At 42.2% G+C, this 20,808-nt stretch overlaps 1 protein-coding gene across 6 annotated transcripts in view; it reads right to left on the reverse strand.

Annotated features, from left to right (window-relative positions):
• foxp4 (forkhead box P4) overlaps positions 1–20,808 on the reverse strand; it is a 127,137-nt gene that overhangs the window by 56,037 nt on the left and 50,292 nt on the right. For all 6 annotated transcript variants that reach the window (XM_046874934.1, XM_046874935.1, XM_046874936.1 and 3 more), the window contains exon 3: positions 11,185–11,274. In XM_046874934.1, the coding sequence (XP_046730890.1) occupies positions 11,185–11,274 (90 nt within the window). The remainder of the gene's footprint in view (positions 1–11,184; positions 11,275–20,808) is intronic.

The raw sequence follows: 20,808 nt of genomic DNA on the forward strand, positions 1-20,808 counted from the left end.
TTAATTCATCCCAAAGGTTTTCAATAAGGTTGAGCTCTTCAGCAGGCCACACATTTTCCACTCCAACCCATGTAAAGCATATCTTCATGGAGCTGGCTTTGTGTACATGGGCATTGTCATGGAAAATGGAATGCTACTGCATGCAGACACACTATACAACTACGTGCCTAAAAGTGAAAAAGTGGGGCGAAGAACAAGATATGGCCAGAAATGTCAGGTGTCTAAATGCTTGTTTTTGTAGCATCTATAATAGCCTGAAAATGCATGAATTCGCTACGTGACTCTATAATGCCAAAATACATACAGAACGCGTAACATCTGGAGATGTTGTTATGTCTACAACTACACATTAGAGAACCCTTATGCTATGTTATGTAGAAATGATGCTACACCACAGTTTGGGTAATTTGCACATGGCATTATATGGATATTATATTTTATGATCGTGATATTACAGTAATGTAGGTATGCCTCTTTAGTCTGGCTGCTTGTTAGATGTAGGTTTTATAGTACATTACGAACAAATGATTTATAGGATCTTGATTCGTGAAGCTTCACGTGATTACGGAACAGTCTGGTTTGTGTAAACGGTGCGAATATAGACATAATAAAAAAATAAATAAATAAATAACCCAAATTCGGGAAGGCCCCAGAAATTCATTGCGGAAGCTGGTCGAGACGGCGGATACGTGCGTGAATGTTCTGCACGTGTCTGAAAGTAAAAGCGCAGGATGACATTCAGGTAAAGAGAGGGAGGCGGGAGCACTGTAAGCGTGGCAGGCGTTTTGGCGTCTCGCCAATTCACCGCTTGTCACTGCGACCTGGATTGCAAAACACAACCCTGTAATTAATCCCTCATCGGTGTCCCGTTCTGTGCCATACATTTTATTTGATACACACGTTCATTGACAGTTTTCCAGTTGTGGGGCACAATAATTACTGGAGTTATAACACCTTCCATCGCAGTGCGCCTGAATGCCGAGTTGTTAAGGTTTGACGCCGTTAATTGCCCCTATAATCTAATCCCACAAAGGCGAGCCCATTACGCCGGCATGTGCAATTCGACACTGCTGTTTTTCTTTTTTTCTTTTTTTTTTTTCTGCATGCGAAAAAAGCTTCGCCATTAGCCTGCTTGACGGCCGCCCGACAAAAAGGGCCGGGCACAATGCCGAATTATATTTTCGTTCGTCTTTGTCTCTCGACGCAAATTATTTCTCTTCCCCCTGTACCCCATCCCCCCCCACACACCCTTTCATTCGTGAGCTGAATAGGCTTTGTAATAGAGGAGACTGCAAAAAAAAAAAAAAAAAAACCTCCAACCATTTCAAGTCAGGCATTTATTAAATGATTTAATTTTTTTTCTTTCTTTTTCTTCCATTTCTGCACTGAATGCTTTCTTTTTTAAAGAGAGGGAGCAATGGCACTAGATTAGTGAGGACCTAGGTGTGAATCATCACAGCCTCTGCTATAGGTTCAAACCAGAGACAAAAGACACTCATGTGAAAGAAGAATAAGTGTGTGTGTGTGTGTGTGTGTGTGTGTGTGTGTGTGTGTGTGTGTGTGTGTGTGTTGGCCCCCGTGGCCTGATGGCAGGACCCACCGGAAGACAACCTGGCTCTTCTTGCTCTGTGTAAGCGCCTTGATGTGTGTTTAGCTCCAACAGGTTGGTGGGAAAGTAAATAAAAGCAGCTACTGCGTCCCAGACAGAAGCGTGTTGTGTGTATGTGTGCAAAGTAGCGTGAAATCTGCAACCATATGCAGCGAGCGGTGTAGGGTCACGCACACTTATCTCTGTTTTATGTCCACCTTTGGAGTACAACAGATGGAAGGTTAGGACCTACATGCTTGCTGCTTCTTCTCTCACACACAGGCATATATACACTGACATGGTGCTTGGGAATGTTTTGAAATAAGCACGAGAAACTGTTCTTTTAGGGTTTCCTGATGCATCAGGACTTCGAAATTTTGGCACCAATTTTGCCCCTGAACATAAAAGGTTTGACAGGTGAAGGATTCAGAAACATATTTGGACGAGTTTGAAGCTGCTTTAAAACATTTCTGCTCTTTCTCTCCCCGCTCTGTGTTATATTGATGTAACTTTCGCTAAAATGATTTTCACCCTTAAATCTCTGATTCATTATCAATTTCCTCCGCGCTCAAATCAAACTTGTCTATTATTTTCAAAACCCAATTTCCACGTCTTGTTTTCGTTTATGGAAATACTAGTATTGTTGGAGTCCGCTATGGTCATTAACTATTGGTTGTATGTCCTGGACACGTTTCAGTAGTAAATTTTTGAGATGATGATCAGGAATCATTAAGAGACACTGAACAGGCCAAAAGGTTGGAACAAAACTATATTAAAGCCCACAAAATTAAATGTAGTGGTATATGAATTTCATGTGAGTGTTTGTGTGAGTGTGTGTGTGTGTGTGTGTGTGTGTGTGTGTGTTTGATGGCTACCACCCCCTCGAGCCATTTCTATGAGCATCTCAAATTGTCTCTTAATGAGGCTGCGTCTGTGGCACCTCTGCAGCTTCCCAGTGCCATTAAGATTCACCAGGCCTGTCCACACACAGCACACTACAGAGGTCAACTCCAATCCAGACAGAGAGAGAGAGAGAGAGAGAGGAAGAGAGAGAGATGGTGGGAGGAGAAGCACAGCAGCAGGGGAGACGGGCATTTGCAGAGAGCGAGGAACAGTAATTAGAGAAGCTGTTTGAAGAGCAAGTTTAACTGATTAACAAAGGGAGGAGAGGGGAAACGAGGGAGCGGGAGAAAGAAAGAGAGAAAGCGAAAGCGAGGAAGAAGAGCGATGCGTCCCAGAGGGTCATAAAGTAAGAAGTGGAGACCGAGTGCGCATTTCAATGAGTTCTAATCTTGTCCTCGCATTTTTTTTTCTTCTTCCTTCTCCATGTCCTTGATGAATTACGGTTTCCTCGTACCGATCCGATCTAGTCTTATTAATCAAGACACCCGGCATGAAGCTCGTAGAAGCCCCCCCTTTCCCTAAACTTGGACACACTGTCCAGATCCTGCTATGGCCTGCTTCTCTATAGAGGTCAAACTCAGAACAAGAGAATTTTCCTGACAAGTACAATTTAAATATATCACTCCTTGGCACAATGGGCCGTCCGAGTGCCAAGAGGCTCATTTTCATTAAGCTGAAATCGCCCGCTCTTAAAAAAGAGTCCTGAACGGCGTTTCCTACTGCGCTGCTCAACTCTATTATATTCCATTACTGCAAATGTATGCAGCTTCATAATGCCCGCTCGCAAATTATAATCCACGCCGCTGTCACGACGACGCCACTTGAAATTATCACTGATTCGGGCTATTAGAAATTCATACTACAGTTTAGAAAAAGAAGGGGAAAAAAAAGTAGGCACACAATGTGAGCTCCTGCTGCTGACTCATTTCGGAGTCCAAAAGGTTCTATTTAGTCCCAAGTTTGAAAATAATCCGCTTTATTATGCCACATGAAAAAGTTTCTTGCAGTCCATTTGGAACACCCGAAGAGAGAGCACAGGGTTGGCTCAGGAACAATGGCACATTTGGGGAAAGATGAATAAATTACGAAAAATGAAAATATTAGCGAAATCCAATCTGCAAGAAAAATGAATTCTAGCACAATTACAATTAATGGCGAGCGAAATTCATAATTGAAACGGGCTTTTATTTAAATTCGGGGTGTTCACTAAGGTAGAAATATAAGGTGACCGAAAAAATCTGAAAATCCCAATTAATTTATTATGATTGTGTCAAAAGATTCACACAGCTACTATCAGTGCAGTCATTCAGCTTACAACAAATACATTTAGTATAAAACTATCAAAACTGTCTAAGATCCTCAAGGGAGGTTTTTTTTTTCCACCACACACAGCCACAGTGAGAAGAAGGGTTCCAGAGGGTACATTTTCTCCAAGGATCTCAGATGCAGAAAACGGCAGGTGGCATCAGTAGGTAGGTGTTAATCTACAAATAAATATAACCTCCATGACAATAAACTGTTTGGAAGGTGTGATACTATTTATCTAACCAAAGACAGTGGGTGTTCTGTAGATGCTCGTAGAACTTCGAGTGAAACAGGTTCTCTAGTCAGAATGCTCAAGGTGAGTATGGTGACAGAGTACATTACATCACAGGCCAGACTTCATAAAACGAGTAGATGATTTTATATGTAAATCTATCTCTGGCCAAAAAGATACCACAGGGTCATTCAAGCAGGACAATGGTCCGAACCATGGGCACAAACTCCACACCTTATAGTACCAATGATTGTGTGTGGAATTAATACCACTGACTTTCTTCACCCATCGTCACCACGGGTGCCAATAATTCAGGTAGAGAGACATTTCTTTTTGCTTTGACGCATTTCCGTTTAAGAAAGAAAATAAATCGCAAGGCGACTGACGGCGAACGGCGGAGTGTCCTTCTCTTCAGAAAAGGTCAGCCAGCCGGTAATGAGCTGTACACTAAATTATGGTATTTAAATAAATGGATGATGAATACATCTCCATCCTCTGGAGCTTTCGCTGCCATTCCACATTACGGGGTAATTATCACACGTAGGGCTGCAGCATATACACACGCACACACACACACACACACACACACACACACACACACACACACACACATGCAGACAAAAAAATAAAAAAATAAAAAGCAAAGAGAGGGAAGGAGAAAGAGGAGAGAAAAAGCCCGCAGCAAGCGTGCATAAAAACATGCGGCTAAACTTTGAACAGACGTGGCGAATCAGCTCCATAAAGCCGTAATTGGGACTGGCTGAGTTCTTGAAAGGTTTTTTATTGCCGGAGAGGAATAATATGCTCATCCATATAAAGAGGGGGGAAAATCTGATAAATGGTGCTTAAAGTTGGTGTATTTAGAGAAGGCCGTGGAGGTCTAGTGCTTTAAAGACTGCAAAGGAGTTGTGCCTAGACATCTAGTGTGAATTATGATGGAATCGTGTTCGAGTTTAAGGAGTACACAACAACTCACACAGCCCGCACAGAGGTCTCCTCTCACACACACACACGCATTATACACACACATCCAGGCTGTTCCAGACAGGGCGGACGCAAACTGTCAGATATTGGTGAGGAAATGAATACAACCGTCCCTCTGTGGCATGCTCCATAGCAAGAGGGTGAATTTATTGTCGGAGTAATTCTCCCTGAAGCACGCTGCTTTAACAAGCCCCTGAGCCTGCTTGATGCTAGTGTGTATTTGTGTGAGTGTGTGTGAGAGTGTGTGTGTGTGTGTGTCTGTGATGTTGCACTGGCACTAAATGGAGAGCGATAGAGGAGAAAGGAACATATAATCAAAATATAAACAGCACACTCCATCTAAATGACCTGTCTCCGAGCGCACCGGCGGAGCTCGGGGGCCTCCGGGGGAAGCGGATAATTGAAAAAATGACAAGGAAATGGCTGCAGAAGGAGTCTCTCTCTTTCTCTCTCTTTTTCTCACACACACACACTTCAGTGCCACACATTGGGTACTACATCCCAGTACTGTTTATCCCTGTCAGAAAGAATTACCCACCTCACTGAGGGAAGTCTGGGCTTTGCTGTATACACACACACACACACACACACACACACACACACACACACACACACACACACACACTCACACACATGCACTACACCTCACCCCAATTTTCATTCTCCTCCTCCTTCCTTCTTGGTATTTCCCCCGTTCTCTTCTGTTACTTGTACTGATAGGCATTATGAGCTGTTTATTCATGCTAACCCTCATCAGCCTCCTCTCGCTAAGCTCCTGGCCGGTAAACAAGCCGTCACATCTCATTTGAACAATCTGCTCTTACCACACAGTGCAGGGGAATACCAAAAGTGTTCTAGGTGAGAAAAGAAAGCTAGAGGCCTACAAAGGATGAAATGGTGGGAGAAGAGGGGTGCAAAGCAAGTAGAGGAGAAAGGGCAAAGAGATGCTAACTGTAAGCTTTAACTCTTTAGGCTGTAGTTAGCAGAAGCATAAAATTGGCTGAACCAAGCCAAAAAAAATTTTTCTGAAAAAGGAAAAAAATAAATAAATAAAAAGGTTTCCTTCTTTCAAGCTTTCTTGATAATTCTAAGAATTATAATATCAAAGATGTCCCTTGTCCATCTTCATGTTTTTGTCTTCGTTAGACCACGGATTAATAAGCGTGGGATGATTTTAGGAGCTAATTAAACATATATGTAATTTCTACATATTAAAAAGGTTTTAGCAAAAAAAAAAAAAGAAGACACATCCTGTTTTTGGACCAACCAGCCTGATTTGAATTTCTTTCCCACCTTATGCTATCTAATCAAGTGCTTTTCACTTCCAATTCTCCTGCACATTTTTCATTTACATTACAGCCTTTGAACGAAAAAAACTTGGTTTCTTACAAACTCATTCATACATGAGCATCCTAAAATACCAACGAAGGAGAGCCAAAATGCCACCATTGTTCCTTTGGGGGAAAAAAGCAAAAAAAAAAAAAAAAAAAGTCCCTCCTTAATCCTGAAAGAAAAGGCCAGAAGGTCACATTGCTCAGGTGGAACCGATGAGGAAGGCCGAGCGGGTCAGCGAGAAGGGAGAAGGGGGCTTTAAAAGCGTCACAGCGCTACCTTCAAACAGGCTGGAGATATTAGCCTGCATGTGGAGAGTGAAGGGTCTCTATTGAGTGGGACGCGCCGCTGTCATGTTAATAACGGCCGTGATGAAAGGCTCCAGGCACCGAGACCAGGTGGATCCATAAATACAAACTCCCGGGCAAAAGAATCATGAAGCATGACGTCCCACTCCGTTTCAGGGGTTAATATGTCCCAAAATAATCCGCAACCACTTTTCTTTGGATCCGGCGCGTCGGTGGGGCCTGGCTGCATGTAAGCGGTGCTGTAGGCCGGCTAAGCAGAGCTACACAAAGTAATGAGAGCCAGACACTGGAGAGATCCATGACGGGGAGAAAGGGGAGAGGAATGCAACCATTCTGAAATGTCCAGGGAGCACTTTTGTGACAGCATTCGGACAAATGTAAAAGCGGCGCTTGTGCGAATGCCCTGAGCAGAGCAAGTTCAAGTGGAAAATGCAACCAGCCCTGCAACCCCCCAATCCTTTCCACCCTCCTTCTCAAACGCTCCCCCCTCCCTCTTCCATTAGTCTCTTGCTCGTCACACACACATTCACACACACCCTTGTGCCTCTATCTAACGCCCCACTGCCCCAGAATAAAAATGACAAAAAATTTCCAGTAGAACACAAGAGAAGCGGCTGACGCTGGCGGGGGGAAGCATAAAAGCCCCATTATCGACTGGCCTTCATTGCACATTTCACTCATGTTTCAGCTTTAAAAAAATGGACTTTCACACTCGGCTGCGCCGGAACCCAAACTCCGAAACGGGCACTGCTGCCCTGTACTGTTCTCCCTCCACAGCTTCTGTCGTTCATCACCCTCCCCACTTTTTTTTCCTCATTCCGTCAGTCTTTTTTTTTTTTTTCCAATCCTTCTCTCCTCACAACAAAGTGAAAAAGAAAAACATAAGAAGAAAAGTTCCAAGTAAGCACTTCCACTTAATGGAAGAAAAAAAAATGACGTTTTCAGGAAGCAAAAGTTCAGGCGAAATGGGACCGTATCAAGACCGGATAACTTTTCTTGATAGCTCTGTATGGGTTTAAAACACCACTGAAGAACACTTCACAGAACTTGGGAGCGAAGAGGACATCTCCATAACAAAACTACTCAGAAAAAAGTGCTTGGATCGCCACCAAGAAAAAAGAAAGCAAAAACAAAGCTATGAGACACTTAAGCAGGGTTAAAGCACTTTTCAAAGTTTGTACCAGCAAGGCTAGAAGAGCAAATCACGGCGCGCATGGCCGCGGTGAAGAAGTGAACTAGCATGTGAAAGGAGAAAGGAGAGAAGGATGCAGGAGATGGGAGAGGCGTGCCAGCTGGCGACACACATCTCTCCATCAGCTCATTTAAATGTGGCACTCTGTGTGCACAATGGCGCGATGGCAACGCAGCTCCTCTGTTAACATGCACAAGTAGGAAACTAATTAGCATGTCTCTAATGAGTCTTTTCATTTTTTTAATTAAATAAGGGCCTCAATAATACATGAAAAGAGGACTTTTTTCCCCCTTTTCAATTACCAAGTGATATGTGGCTGCAGCCACGTGCGTGTTTTGTATATGTCAATCTACGCGTGTGCACGCTTACGTGTGCGAGAGTTTGTTCAACCCTGACGAACGCTGTATACGCTTCCTTTGCCATTCAAACAATGGCACAATCCCATGGTTTTCACTTTATATAGGGGGAAAAAACTAATGTCATATTTAATAACTCACTAATAGTGTAAAAATGTGTGCTTAGCATATCAAAGACAAATACTGAGCAGAAAGCTGTTCAGAGATTTCCCTTAAAAAACATGTCGACAGCACAGAGACAGGACGCTGCCAACGGAATGGAGCATTCAGACAAAAGCATGGCTCAACTCTCATTATCAGCCAGCGGAAAAAAAAGATTATTATTCGCTAGGCTCCGTTGGAATCGCTAAAAAATCTCTGTAAGAGGTTCACCTGAGTAGCAGCCATTTTCTGATTTGTTGGTTGACTCCTGTGCTATGCTTTTTCCTGAGCAGGTCACACAAAGATTTATAAATCTAATGTAATGATTATTTCAACTGCAGCATTTGAATGCATTCACTTCAACACCCAGGTTGCTCAAGAGGACAAATACCTTGTGGCAGACATATTGTTTAATGTTGAAGGACTCGCTGGCACAATTAGACCCATTTGTTTTAAAGCTGTTTACTTCAGCTGAAAGCAAAACATTTGTAATACAGCAAAACTAATGATGTTTATTCAGGTTGTAGGTGTAGCTAAAACGATGCTAGTAAGCTAATGTCTGCTAAAGGCCAGAGTCTGGTTAGTTTATCATGAGATTGTGAGAGAATATCTGCAAAGACACGTAAAAAATATAAACACAAAAAAGAATGATAAACTCAGAGCATTCTGCTAGCTGTGAAGCTAAATTGACATTAGCTGGCTTGAAGTTGGACGTGTATCGCCTATAATGTTTCATGTGCTGTCAGGAAAATATAGTTTGTCAACCCTATCTCTATTAAAATATTTTCTCTACACAAAAATGTTATCGATGTGACTATCTGTGATAGAAATAGTTTTTTTTAGGACAGCAAAGCATTCAGCTTGAAAATAGTGTAAGCTGTGAGAGTGTATTGTTGGATGGTTGTTAGCTAAATTTTAATCAATCATTTATGTTTAGTATGAATGTCCTCGATCACATAATTTGATATCAGTATAATATTTCTAGTGCTTAAAACTAGCTCTTAGCAACATGGCCTAGAGTTGTATACCTGCGCGCTATTAAACATCATAAATATTGGTCGTATATATTTTAGGGCAATGTGATGATTTGTCAGTTGAACAATGTGGGCAAGTTGGGGGAAGGAGACGAGACTTGTCAGTGCAATGGGAACTTGTCATGCAGACAGCAAGAAATGTGAAAATAGAAACTGCTTCTTTAGGATAATAAGCATTGCATTAACACATAAGCTATAAAATCAATGATATAATGACACCGTTTAAAATGAGACAGTCATCTGTTCAATAAAGGAAAGAAAAAAATCAGGCTCTGGATGAGAGTCAAAGAAGGAGATATATATATATATATATATATATATATATTCTTCATACATACATAATGTGTAGAGCTTTAAAACTAATGAATCAAAAATCTAATTAATCTAAATAAACAATGTTAATTGGTCAAAACTTCCTCACCACTGACTACAGATCTGTCTTTTTGACATACGTGAACTCTCTGTGCACACACACCAAGCATATGCGAAAGAGGTCTTGTAAAACTGTCTCTCCCTCTTTTTTCTTTTCTCTTCACCCCTTCTTCATTTTGCCTTAACGCGACCTGCCTGCTGTAGCAAACTCCGGCCCGGAGTTCAATCTAATTAGTGTGGTTTGTTAATTAAATGAGCACGCCACTAACGAGGTAACCTGCTGTTCCTTGATAATGTTAATTACCCTGAAGGGAAAACCTCTCAACACGACCATTTAAACTGTCAGTCCACATTCCCCACAGGATTATTGATGATTTGAAAAACTGAAGGCTGCTCGTGAGCACTACTTTGCTCCTCGGCTGCCTCTTCACTACATTCGGGGTTTTTTCCCCCCTACCTTGTTGACCGATTTCTTTTCTCTTGCCTTATTCCTGGTTTAAACTTAACCTCTCTCTATCCTTCTGCCTTTTTAAGTTTTACCCTAAATACATATCCATGCAGTTTTCTACACTAGTGTCATTAAACAGTTTATGATCGTACCATGGCTCTAAAGTTATCTCTACTAGTTAAATGTAATATATCATATTACATATATAACACACACTCAGACAGTAGAGCAAAGGTGTTAATCCTGGCCTGTATGAATGCGTTTTCATACTGCGATTAACATTATAGTCCACTCAACACGCACAACTCCACCATGGCAAGATAACGGAGAGACACTTGACACTTCTAGAAGAGGTTCTAGGCGAGGTGGGGAATTTGATGAGAGTTACAGGAGAGGAGGAAGAAATTTAAGTAAAGCAATAGATTGTTGCTCCTTGCCTTGGTCGAGAGCACCCAGTTTCACAGCTAGCGAACTACTGTGTCCTACTTAAACACACACACTTATACATATATACTGTGTGTGCATGTACAAGGTCAGGTGGAAGGGGATCCTGCACTACAGCTAACCTTATGCTCACAGAGGGAATTGTGTTTGGTCTCCAAGCCTTGCCTATTGTGTGGCTCTTCAGTACAAAGACACACATTCATTTGACTGCTTTTTAATACAGTACTGAGAGCTCGAGAGACAAAATTGCTGAGGAAGAGAGAAAGAGACTGGCAGACAGAGAGAGTCTAAGAAAATACATAGTGAGAGAGAGAGAGAGAGAGAGAGAGAGAGAGAGAGCGCAAGAGAGAGAGAGAAACAAAGGCAGTGTAACAGGCAGTGGAAATTAGACTTCGTTGCAGTTTGTTACTGAGTCGTATACTGAGCTTGGAGAGTAAATTAAAAGCTGGATAAAAGGAAAGCCAGCGGTAAAGATGTGCTTTTTGTGTGGTGGGTATTACTATTGTGTGTGTGTGTGTGTGTGTGTGTGTGTGTGTGCGTCTTACCTGTACAGGGCTCTGTTTGACCTCGTTACTGCTGGGCGAGCTGAGTCCTGTGGCCTGTTGAAGAAGGAACTGGCGTGCTGCCTGGAGAGCCTGTGAACATGGGAGAAAGCAGATGATGGTGAGTCTCTCTCTCTCTCTCTCTCTCTCTATGTATTTTCTTACACTCTCTGTCTGCCTGTCTCTTTCTCTCTTCCTCAGCAATTCTATCTATCTATCTATCTATCTATCTATCTATCTATCTATCTATCTATCTATCTATCTATCTATCTATCTATCTATCTATCTATCTATCTATCTATCTATCTATCTATCTATCTATCTATCTCTTCTTATATATAAAATCCTAATCTCCTGTTAAGATATTATTATTTCTGGATTAAACACTAGAGGATCAGGTCAAAAATCTGACTTCCTGCTTTAAATATTGCTAAAAAGGGGTTGTTTTTTCCACACTGATACCAGAGAGGATGTGAATTTCTGCACTCTCAGGAATACGGGTTCCAAAGTGTATTTTTCAAGGTGAAACTGGGTGTATATGTTCACCTGGAAACATGAAAATAGTATTCATACTTTAAAAATCATTTAAAGTACATAATAGACCCCTTGGTTTAGTTAAAATCGCACTGCATGCACCTTACCAGGTAAAATGTACATATTAAAAGTGTAATAGTGGCACAAGTTGATCATAACAATAATAATAATAATAATAATAATAATAATAATAATAATAATAATAATAGTTGTTATAAAAACCTTTAGGTTGCATCTATGTACACAACTGATGTATGTATCTATCTATAAATCCTGTACAGCACCATCCTGTCCCAACAGCACAGGGTATTAGTTTCTGAGCAGTCTGCGCCTGAGCTCAGGAATTTTAGTTACCCTGTTTTTGTTTGAACACACCAAGCCGGGGGCAGTGGGCCAACGGCAAAACATGCCTCTCCAAACAAAAACACCAGGCGGCAGTAAATCAGGGGGCAAAGCATACTTTTTGAAGAGCGCCATCAGGATGCACATTTGCTTCCTGGCTCCGAAGAGAGGGAGGAAGGCTACATGGTAAATATTGATTTATGAAAAAAAATTGTGGGGCCAGACCACCAGTTCACAGGGAGGGGGAAGAGTGAGTATTACACTTAAACCTGACACTCCGAGAAACAGTTACTGGTGAATTCACCAACAACAATTAGATCAGATCTGCTGTGGTATGTAAACTAAGAAACATGAAGATGTCATACGCAACACATCTCCTAAATAGGGCACAAAAACGAAAATTTTCTAAATGCTGTCGTTATATGGCTTCCTCATACCAAGAGCAATTCATTTACACAGAAATGGAGACCCTTTGAAATAACTGACGTCCACTGTTTGAGTTAATCATGATATCAATTGCAAAAGCACTTATGGTTGTGTGGGAGGGTGCATTGTGAAGTTAACAGCACTGGCCTCTATATAAAAGATGCTTATTCTTTTTTTTTTTTTTTTTTTTCTTTTTTTTTACATGAGAGTGACAGAAAGGGAGAGAGGGAGAAAGAGAGAAAAAAGGCCTATCATGCAAGCAAATGTATGTCCTGCACGATGAAAACCATCTGCTGTATCAAGAGCACTTGTTACTTTTGCTGAGGTCGCATCTGAATAGTGTGCGCGCACGCGCACGCACATGCACACGCACGCACACACACACACACACACATATGTATCACCCATACGCCCACTCCACCCACCCACACCTTGAAAAAGCCTCTCCATCCGACTGAACAGAAACCGTGTCCTGTCTGAGTTCGACCTCAGCAGTAGGCTTTGCAAACTGAAGTAGACTAAAAACACCTCCCAGTCTAGCCTTGGCCAGTGAAGCTGCACACACACACACACACACACACACACACCTGGCATGTGGTGGATATTAAATACTCTCACCAGATACAACCAGATGTATGTGCGCTTTGGCACTCATCAACAGGCACACAGCAGTGGTGGCCTGGGAATAGATGGGATCTGGCAACTATAAAGGATAATTTTTGTTAAATTGCAGCACTGACTACGACACTTTCTTAATAAACCGGTCATGTCGCTAATAAGCGCTTGTGCTAATACCTATTAACTTCAAGCGATCTCTGCCTCTTTTTGGTCTATTGTAGGCGTGCTTGGTAGACTAAGAAAAATGTATGGTCAGTGCCTCAGTGCTTCTGCACTTCATCAGGCTGAACTGAGAGCAGCTAAGGGGCAGAGGTTGGGCAAGCCAAACATGACTGGAAGCGGCCGGGGCTGTCCCGGGGTCTCGAGCACTGAAGCAGTCATGTCCCTGTGGAAACTGCGCACAGGCTCGCCGTTCAGGGTGGATGAAAAGCTATTGGATTAGTCTTGACAACGTACAAACTTTGGACGAGTCGGGTAAACTTGAAACTTGGAACGAAAACAAAACGAAAAGAAAGTCTTGCAGCCAGAAACCCTCCAAAACAAAACAAAAAAAACCAAAATGATATCCATGTTGACTTGATTTTCTTTGCTTTTATATTTTGCTTTGTCAAGTCTTTGATATAAGTCTTTGAGTCGTACAGTGAGTGACCTGTGAGTCTTTGGCCCTCCCTCTGCATGTCCTTCTAAAGCCTCATGGCATTCACCGGCGCGCGCTGCACCTTTAAAAAAAATACGAGGGAGGCGGCGGGTGGCTGGGTCCAACAACAGCTCCATTGTACTGCGACGTTAGACAGGTTTTATTGCAAAAAGGGCGGGTCGGTGCTGAGAGAGAGAGAGAGAGAGAGAGAGAGAGAAAGAGAGGGGAAGGGGAGGGTGAAAAGGTCAGCGCCCAGCTTGGAGGCCTAAGCTGCACTGTGTGTGAGTTCTCCTAACTTGTCATCGGCCAAACCAACCCCCATACTCCCCCCGTAAATCAACACTCCTGACATGAGCTTTAATAACAGAGCGTTTTTTCTTTTTATTCAGAAGAGTATGGTGGGTGGGGGTGATGTGTGTATGGTGGTGGGGGGTTAGTGTAATGCAGGGTGCCCTTTTCCTTTTCTCTTCTTGCCCACCCTGTAGGTGTAAAGAGGCAGAACTCTGGTATTCACTTTAAGGTCCTTTTATGGAAAGTAATGAGGAAAAAATTATTTTTGGCATATGTGCCTATAGCAGTTCATATTTTCTCCATCTTACTTCCCATTCTACAAGCAAGGGTGCAGCATCTACATGTGGTCCTCGTCCACCAAAAACAAAGTCGGGCAGAGTTTTTTTTTTTTTTTTTGCCTGTTTAACAGGCGTTCCAAAACAAGGCACCAAGACACACAAACAGGGCATGATTGGGCGCCTCTTCCCTGGCGGGCCCAGGTTCTATTCATTAGGCTCAGGTTGCTAAAGCAAACAGTGCAGGGAGGTGATGAATCTGGGCAAAATGTGGGGTGTTCTCTTCCCTCTCTCCCTCGCTCTTTCTCTCTCTCTCTCTCCCTCTCGCTCTGTCTCTCTTTCTGCTGTAAATCCAAATAGAGCACAGTTGGCTTGTCTGTGTACAGGTGGGCACCATATGCTGGAATGATCCATCATCGCTGACAGAGGACCATTGTTGATGCTTGCAACAACCCCCATGACTACCCCCTTAGAAAAACAGGAGCCTCCGTCCCCACGGTAGGCCGTCCCTGGGTGTGGGTGGATGAGTGGATGGTGGGGAGTACTGGAAGCAGTCCGGGTCAGAAGGTATCAGGTTACAGAAGCTGGGCGCGCAACTGCAGACACCTTCAGAAAGCTTACAGTGTCTGTAAGAAGTCGTCTGGTTCGCATATGTACGGAAAGGAAAGAGGTAGGAGAAGGAAGACCAGAAATAAGCACTGCTCATAATCCATGATGCAGAAGCTGTGAGGAAGAGCCAGTGTTGATACACGCTACTAACCAAATATAATTACTTAGTGCTCTAACAGAGTCTCTTAATTAAACAACCACGCTAACCCTTCTTTCTAGCTTCCACTGGGACTCAAACCGAATTTGTGTTCTTCAGATCCGACCTGTTTATAGTAGGTTTGTGCAGTGATGTTTATCATGCCCTAAATTACTTCTTTAATAAACCATTTGTGTTAAAATAGCAGCAGTTATTTGATCCCATATGAAGCCCATTGAAGCTTTGTCTCATACAACTTATTTGCGAAACACTGAAAATGAATTTGAAACGTTCCATGTAATTTGTTCACACTGTTTAGAAAAGCAACTGGGTGTGACCACTGTGTGATTAATGTAACCTAACCTCGTGTTGGCACATATGGACGAGTGTGGTCAGACTTTTTTTTTTTTTTTAAGCAATCGACCAAAGAGACCTACTGGAAGGTCTATTTTAAAAGCATAAGGAAGTCATTTTTTCCAATTAACAAAATTGCACCCCATAAATAACTAGTAACTGATCTTTTTCCTTCTCTAGTTTAAGAAAAGTAAAAAAAAAAAACAGGACGATTGATTCACTGAGGAGGGGGGGCGTCAATCAAAATGAAGAACGATGTATAGAAGAAAGGCTGAAGAAGGACTCATCAGATGCAGCTAGTAAACCACTGTGTGATAGCTAACTAATGAACAGCTAGGGAACAAGAATGGAATACAAAGGCTTCCCGTTCTTCAATTGAAAGCATTCAACCTTAAAGGAAACTCCAAGCTATGCTAAAACTTTCTTTGGAATGTGATCTTGCAAGATTTTGTGACAAGGCCACAATTGTATTAGCACAGGAAATACCACACTAGGCATATAAAGGGAACTGACTAAAAAGTACAAGCCAATGTGCCACTCTGTGCCAAATTACTGTAGCACAATCACTGGCTGTACAATATTACTAGAGATTCCTCATACACCTACTCCTACCTCTTTATTTCTGGTGCCTGCAGAATCTTGATTGGGTTGCCAAGATTCTTGTCTCACTGTCACCTGCAGAAGAAACCTGTTGCATTTTAAGCTATTGTGCTAGGCTAGAATGCTGATCTATGCAATGTCTTCGAGTGTCAGGTGTCGCCTGAAAAAAAACGACTACAATTTCAGGGCACCCAACATCTGCAGCAAAGACAAAAAGTACGCCCAATGAACAGAAGTTCAGTATATCTGTTCATCCGCAAAAAATCTGCCTGGTTCTTTTTAAAAGCTGGAATGTTGCAATGCAGCTGGCCACCAAATGAGCTACGTCTACAACCACTCCAGTACGTCTACACTGCTCCGGTCAGGCACATTGGGCCTGTTAGCAGCTGTCCAACGTGAGCTAGGGGCAAAGTGTGCAATCTTGGACGTGATCGACTCCACTGGCCTGAGCCAAAGTTTTTCTAGATCTTAATTTTGTCCCCATGACTCATTACCAAGGCCGTAGACTGCAGAGCCGGCCAATTTCACGGTGGGTTACAAATAAACTGCACTTTTGACCATTTTTCTCTCCTTTTCTTCCCACTCTTTTTTTTTCCCCCTCCTCTTGGCCAAAGCTGGTTTTAATTTGCTACTTCCTGCTCCAGCGTGCTGCTCATAGGCCATTTCAGTTGCTTGTCACATTTGTTTTCACTCAGAACCATTAGAATAATAATCTTAAAAAAATTGAAAATCCAAGCAAATTACCCAACATTCAAATTATATATATATATATATATATATATATATATATATATATATATATATATATATATATATATATATATACACACACACACATGACGTGCTCTCCTCTTTCCATTTAATGTAATGTTTCCGCAATATAAATGCTACGGCAAAACCTTAAATTTTAAATGGCTACAGCAGGCCTCTCCGGACTCACGTTAGCCATTAAAATGAGGAAAGGGTGAACTACAGCCAAAGCAATAAAAAATAAACCTTAAAGAGGAGGTTAGAAAGAAAAACATCAAAAAAATATGCTGCAATGTTTGAAAAGAATAAAAAAAAAATGAAATAAAAAAAAGCCCAGCCTGGCCAGTTTCAATTCATTTCACCTCACACTATATTACACAAAAGTAACCTGCTTGCCACTTTCCAGATGTGGATTTCTCACCTCCCATTAATTCAGCCCATAAGCTCAAACAAAAATTTGCATCCTGGAGAAAACTATGGCATGAAAGGTAATAGCAAAGACATAGAAGAAGCTTATCCTGGCATCCTGCTCAGAAAGAGCCAAGGAGGAGGATGATGCATTATAGCAAGGTTCTCTTGGCATCATTACTTTTTCAAGTGCCACCATGAGACAAGCTCAAAGAAAGAAAGAAAGAATGAAAAAGGTAAAAAGACGGACAGAAGAAAGTGAACAAGAACTGCTTCTACCTCATTACCAGCAGCAACAACTGTCTAATTCATGGCAATTGCATGGCAGCTTCTTTGCACTCCTCTTAACGTTGCCCCTTAGACAGCAAAACAAAACAACAAAGTCCTTCTTGATAGGCATCATGCTGTCACTCTGGAGCACCTTCCAAGATTCTGGTGTTTAGATTTGAACAAGTCTGCAAGAACAATCTAAGGCACTATTGAGGTGTTATGATGTTTTTTTGGGGCCCTAACACCCACTCCACCCTTTCCACCCAACCTGCCCTCTTAAAGAGTTGAAAGCTGGCCAAGAATATTCCGCCATGTGCGCACCAAACCCAGGACAGCTTTGACCAGCCACTGAGCTTCCCAACCACACCAAGCATATGGAACATATTTCGGTGTTGTTATTAATAAAGCAAAAAAAAAAAAAAAAAAGCTAATAATAATACACAGGATGCTGCCAAAATGGAACTCTGGAGGAAGGGAAACGTATACGGTGTATTGTTTAAACAGACGAACGCTGCGTGAATATGCGAAACCGTTCGCTTTGGAAATCCCATTACCTCACACGTCAGGTCAAAAGCGAATGTGAGAGATCTTTTAGGGTTTTTTTTTTCTTCTTTATTTTCTACACCTGGTAGTGGCTGAAAGCACAGACGCACAGACCTTCCAAAAATAAAAGGGTGGCCTGAAAAGAACACAAGAGAAGAGGGAGGTTCTCCAAAATTCACCATGTGTGGCTGAGTAGGATTGGTGCCATTTTGAAATACTGTGTTTTCTTTGCGTGCCGTGTGTGTGTGTGTGTGTGTGTGTGTGTGTGTGTGTGTGAAAGTCAAAGATTTAGGAGGGGATAAATCTCACCGGGCAGAAACACATTTAAGACTTTGTCGCCAGATATTTCATATCTCAAGGCCAGCGAGATAGAAATTATCTTGCACTGTGTTACAACAATCTTCGACTCTCCCCCCCGCTAATGATATTAAATAATGTCTATCAGCAAGCATTAGTAAAACATATGGTACTACAAAACACCACAAACCAAAAAAAAACAACTCTCTGTATGTACCTGGAAACTATCACTTATCGATCATTTGGATCCTTTTTTTTTTTTTTTAAGTAAAGACAAATCAACATTTCCCTCTTCGTTGTCTTCTTCTCTTCTACACTTTTTTCTGTTGACTTTAATCTCTCTCTCCTTTTTTTTTTTTTTTTAAGACGGCAAACACAAAAAAAAAAGCGGGCAGAAGCAAGCTAATTAGCAACACTTAAAAAAGAATCCGGCTTCATTGTTCAGAGTCCCTCGGCCTCGCCAGTTACCAGGGCAACAACTTTGAGAGTGTCGCTGGGTGCATTTCTCTCTTTCTTTCTTTCTTTTTTAATTCCTCTTCTTCTTCTTTCTTCTTTGCCCCCCCTCCCTGGGCTCTCTGTGAGCCAGCAGTGGAGTATAGAGAAATAAAGAAAGAAAAAAAGAAGAAAGTGGAAGGGCTGCCCTGTCCCATGGTGAGTAAAGGATTTTGGAAGGCAGTAGGTCTGAACACTTGATCCTTAAGTAGCCATGCATGGTGTACTGGTGTGTATATGTATGTGTGTGTGTGTGTGTGTGTGTGTGTGTGTGTGTGTGTGCGTGTGTGGTTCTCTTTCCACCTCGTCACCTGACGCGCGCTGAGACAGCGAAAACACACGCCAATTAGTCTCAATTATGGCCGCCATTTCCTGACGTGGACGGCGTCCAGTAGGAAATGTACTCAGCGGCCTACAGTCCTCCATTCTTCCATTCCCACCCCTCCCCTCTCTCTCCATCTTTCTGTCTTTCCCTTTCCAACTCTGCCACTTCCTATGATCCCTTTCTCCCTGTTTCCTCCCAACTTCAACTCTTACCTAAATCACTCCCTCCCTCTTTTGCTCGCTCCACCACCCGCCAAATCGCTAAACCGGTTCCTGTTCCAGCTCCCTCCCTGCTCCTCTCTTTCTTCTGCACCTTCTCTCCCGCCACTCTGTCAATCAGGCCTCGACATTAATACTCTGCGGAGGATCCTTCATAATTGCCATGGCGACTAGGCGAAGGTCAATGTCTGCGGTGATTTGAGAGCTGCTGGGGGAAAATGCACATTTGCCAGGTAAAACACATTGTTCATATATATAAACTGTCTCCATATAAAGGCTTGCTTTATATTAAAAACAAAAACGAAAGAAACCAGACACATCTCAAAATAGTATTTAAAAAAAGACAATATTCGAAGACTGGAATGGCAATGAGGGTTCTCCATGTCCCACAAAGAAGGCAAAACAAACCAGCCTGGGGTTCATGACCTCTGCCCCAACCTGAACACTCTCACAGACCTGCTACTGACCTCAGCCCGGCTAGGTCACTTTAAACAATCCTAATCGCCAAAGGCAGTAACCTCTGACCTTGCCACTTGTCATCAACCATCCACATAAGCAAGTCATTCAGGACAAAAAATCCAATCAACAAACTAAATGTATCTTGGATTAAAAAAAAAATAAAACCATGTTGAAGCGTTTTCCCCTGCATTATGATGCATGTTAGTATTTCATATTGCCATCAATACTGGATGTTCTGTGTTTCACACATGTTTATATTCATTATCCATAATCCACTCTAAAAGTCAGTAGGAGTAAGACAGAGTACATGTGTGTGAATGAGAGGGAGGGCAGTGGAGTGGTGCAGTTGCAGTGAGAAGAGGTGGAGAAGGTGGAGGAGTTCAGGTACCTGGGTTCAACAGTGCAAAGTAATAGAGAGTGTGTTAGAGAAGTGAAGAAAAGAGTGCAGGCAGGGTGGAGTGGGTGGAGAAGAGTGATAGCAGGAGTGATTTGTGATAGAAGAGTATCTGCGAGAGTGAAAGGGAAAGTTTATAGGACTGTGGTGAGACCTGCGATGGACAGGATTAGAAATTAGTTTATTAGAGGGACAGCCCATGTGGGACGTTTTGGAGACAAGGTGAGGGAGGTGCGATTGAGATGGTTTGGACATGTGCAGAGGAGGGACATGAGTTATATTGGTAGAAGAATGCTGAGGATGGAGCCACCAGAAAGGAGGAAAAGAGGAAGACCAAGGAGGAGGTTTATGGATGTGGTGAGGGAAGACATGCAGGTAGATGGTTTTAAAGGTAAAGAGGACAGGGTGGTATGGAGACAGATGATCCGCTGTGGCGCCCCCTAACGGGAGCAGCCGAAAGAAGATCAAGAAGATCAATAATCCATTTAAATTTTATTAGCAGTTTGTCTTTGGTGCACGCAAAGCAATTCCTCACATGAACTAAACAACATCAACAATCTAAATTTAAACAATATTGTAATAAAATAAAAAAAATACTTTCAGTTTCTTTTCAGCTAAAACTTAACTCGGTTGCTATTCTGCTTCCCCA

This window comes from Silurus meridionalis, chromosome 19 (genome assembly GCF_014805685.1).
Source record: "Silurus meridionalis isolate SWU-2019-XX chromosome 19, ASM1480568v1, whole genome shotgun sequence".
NCBI classification, from domain to species: Eukaryota; Metazoa; Chordata; class Actinopteri; order Siluriformes; family Siluridae; genus Silurus; species Silurus meridionalis.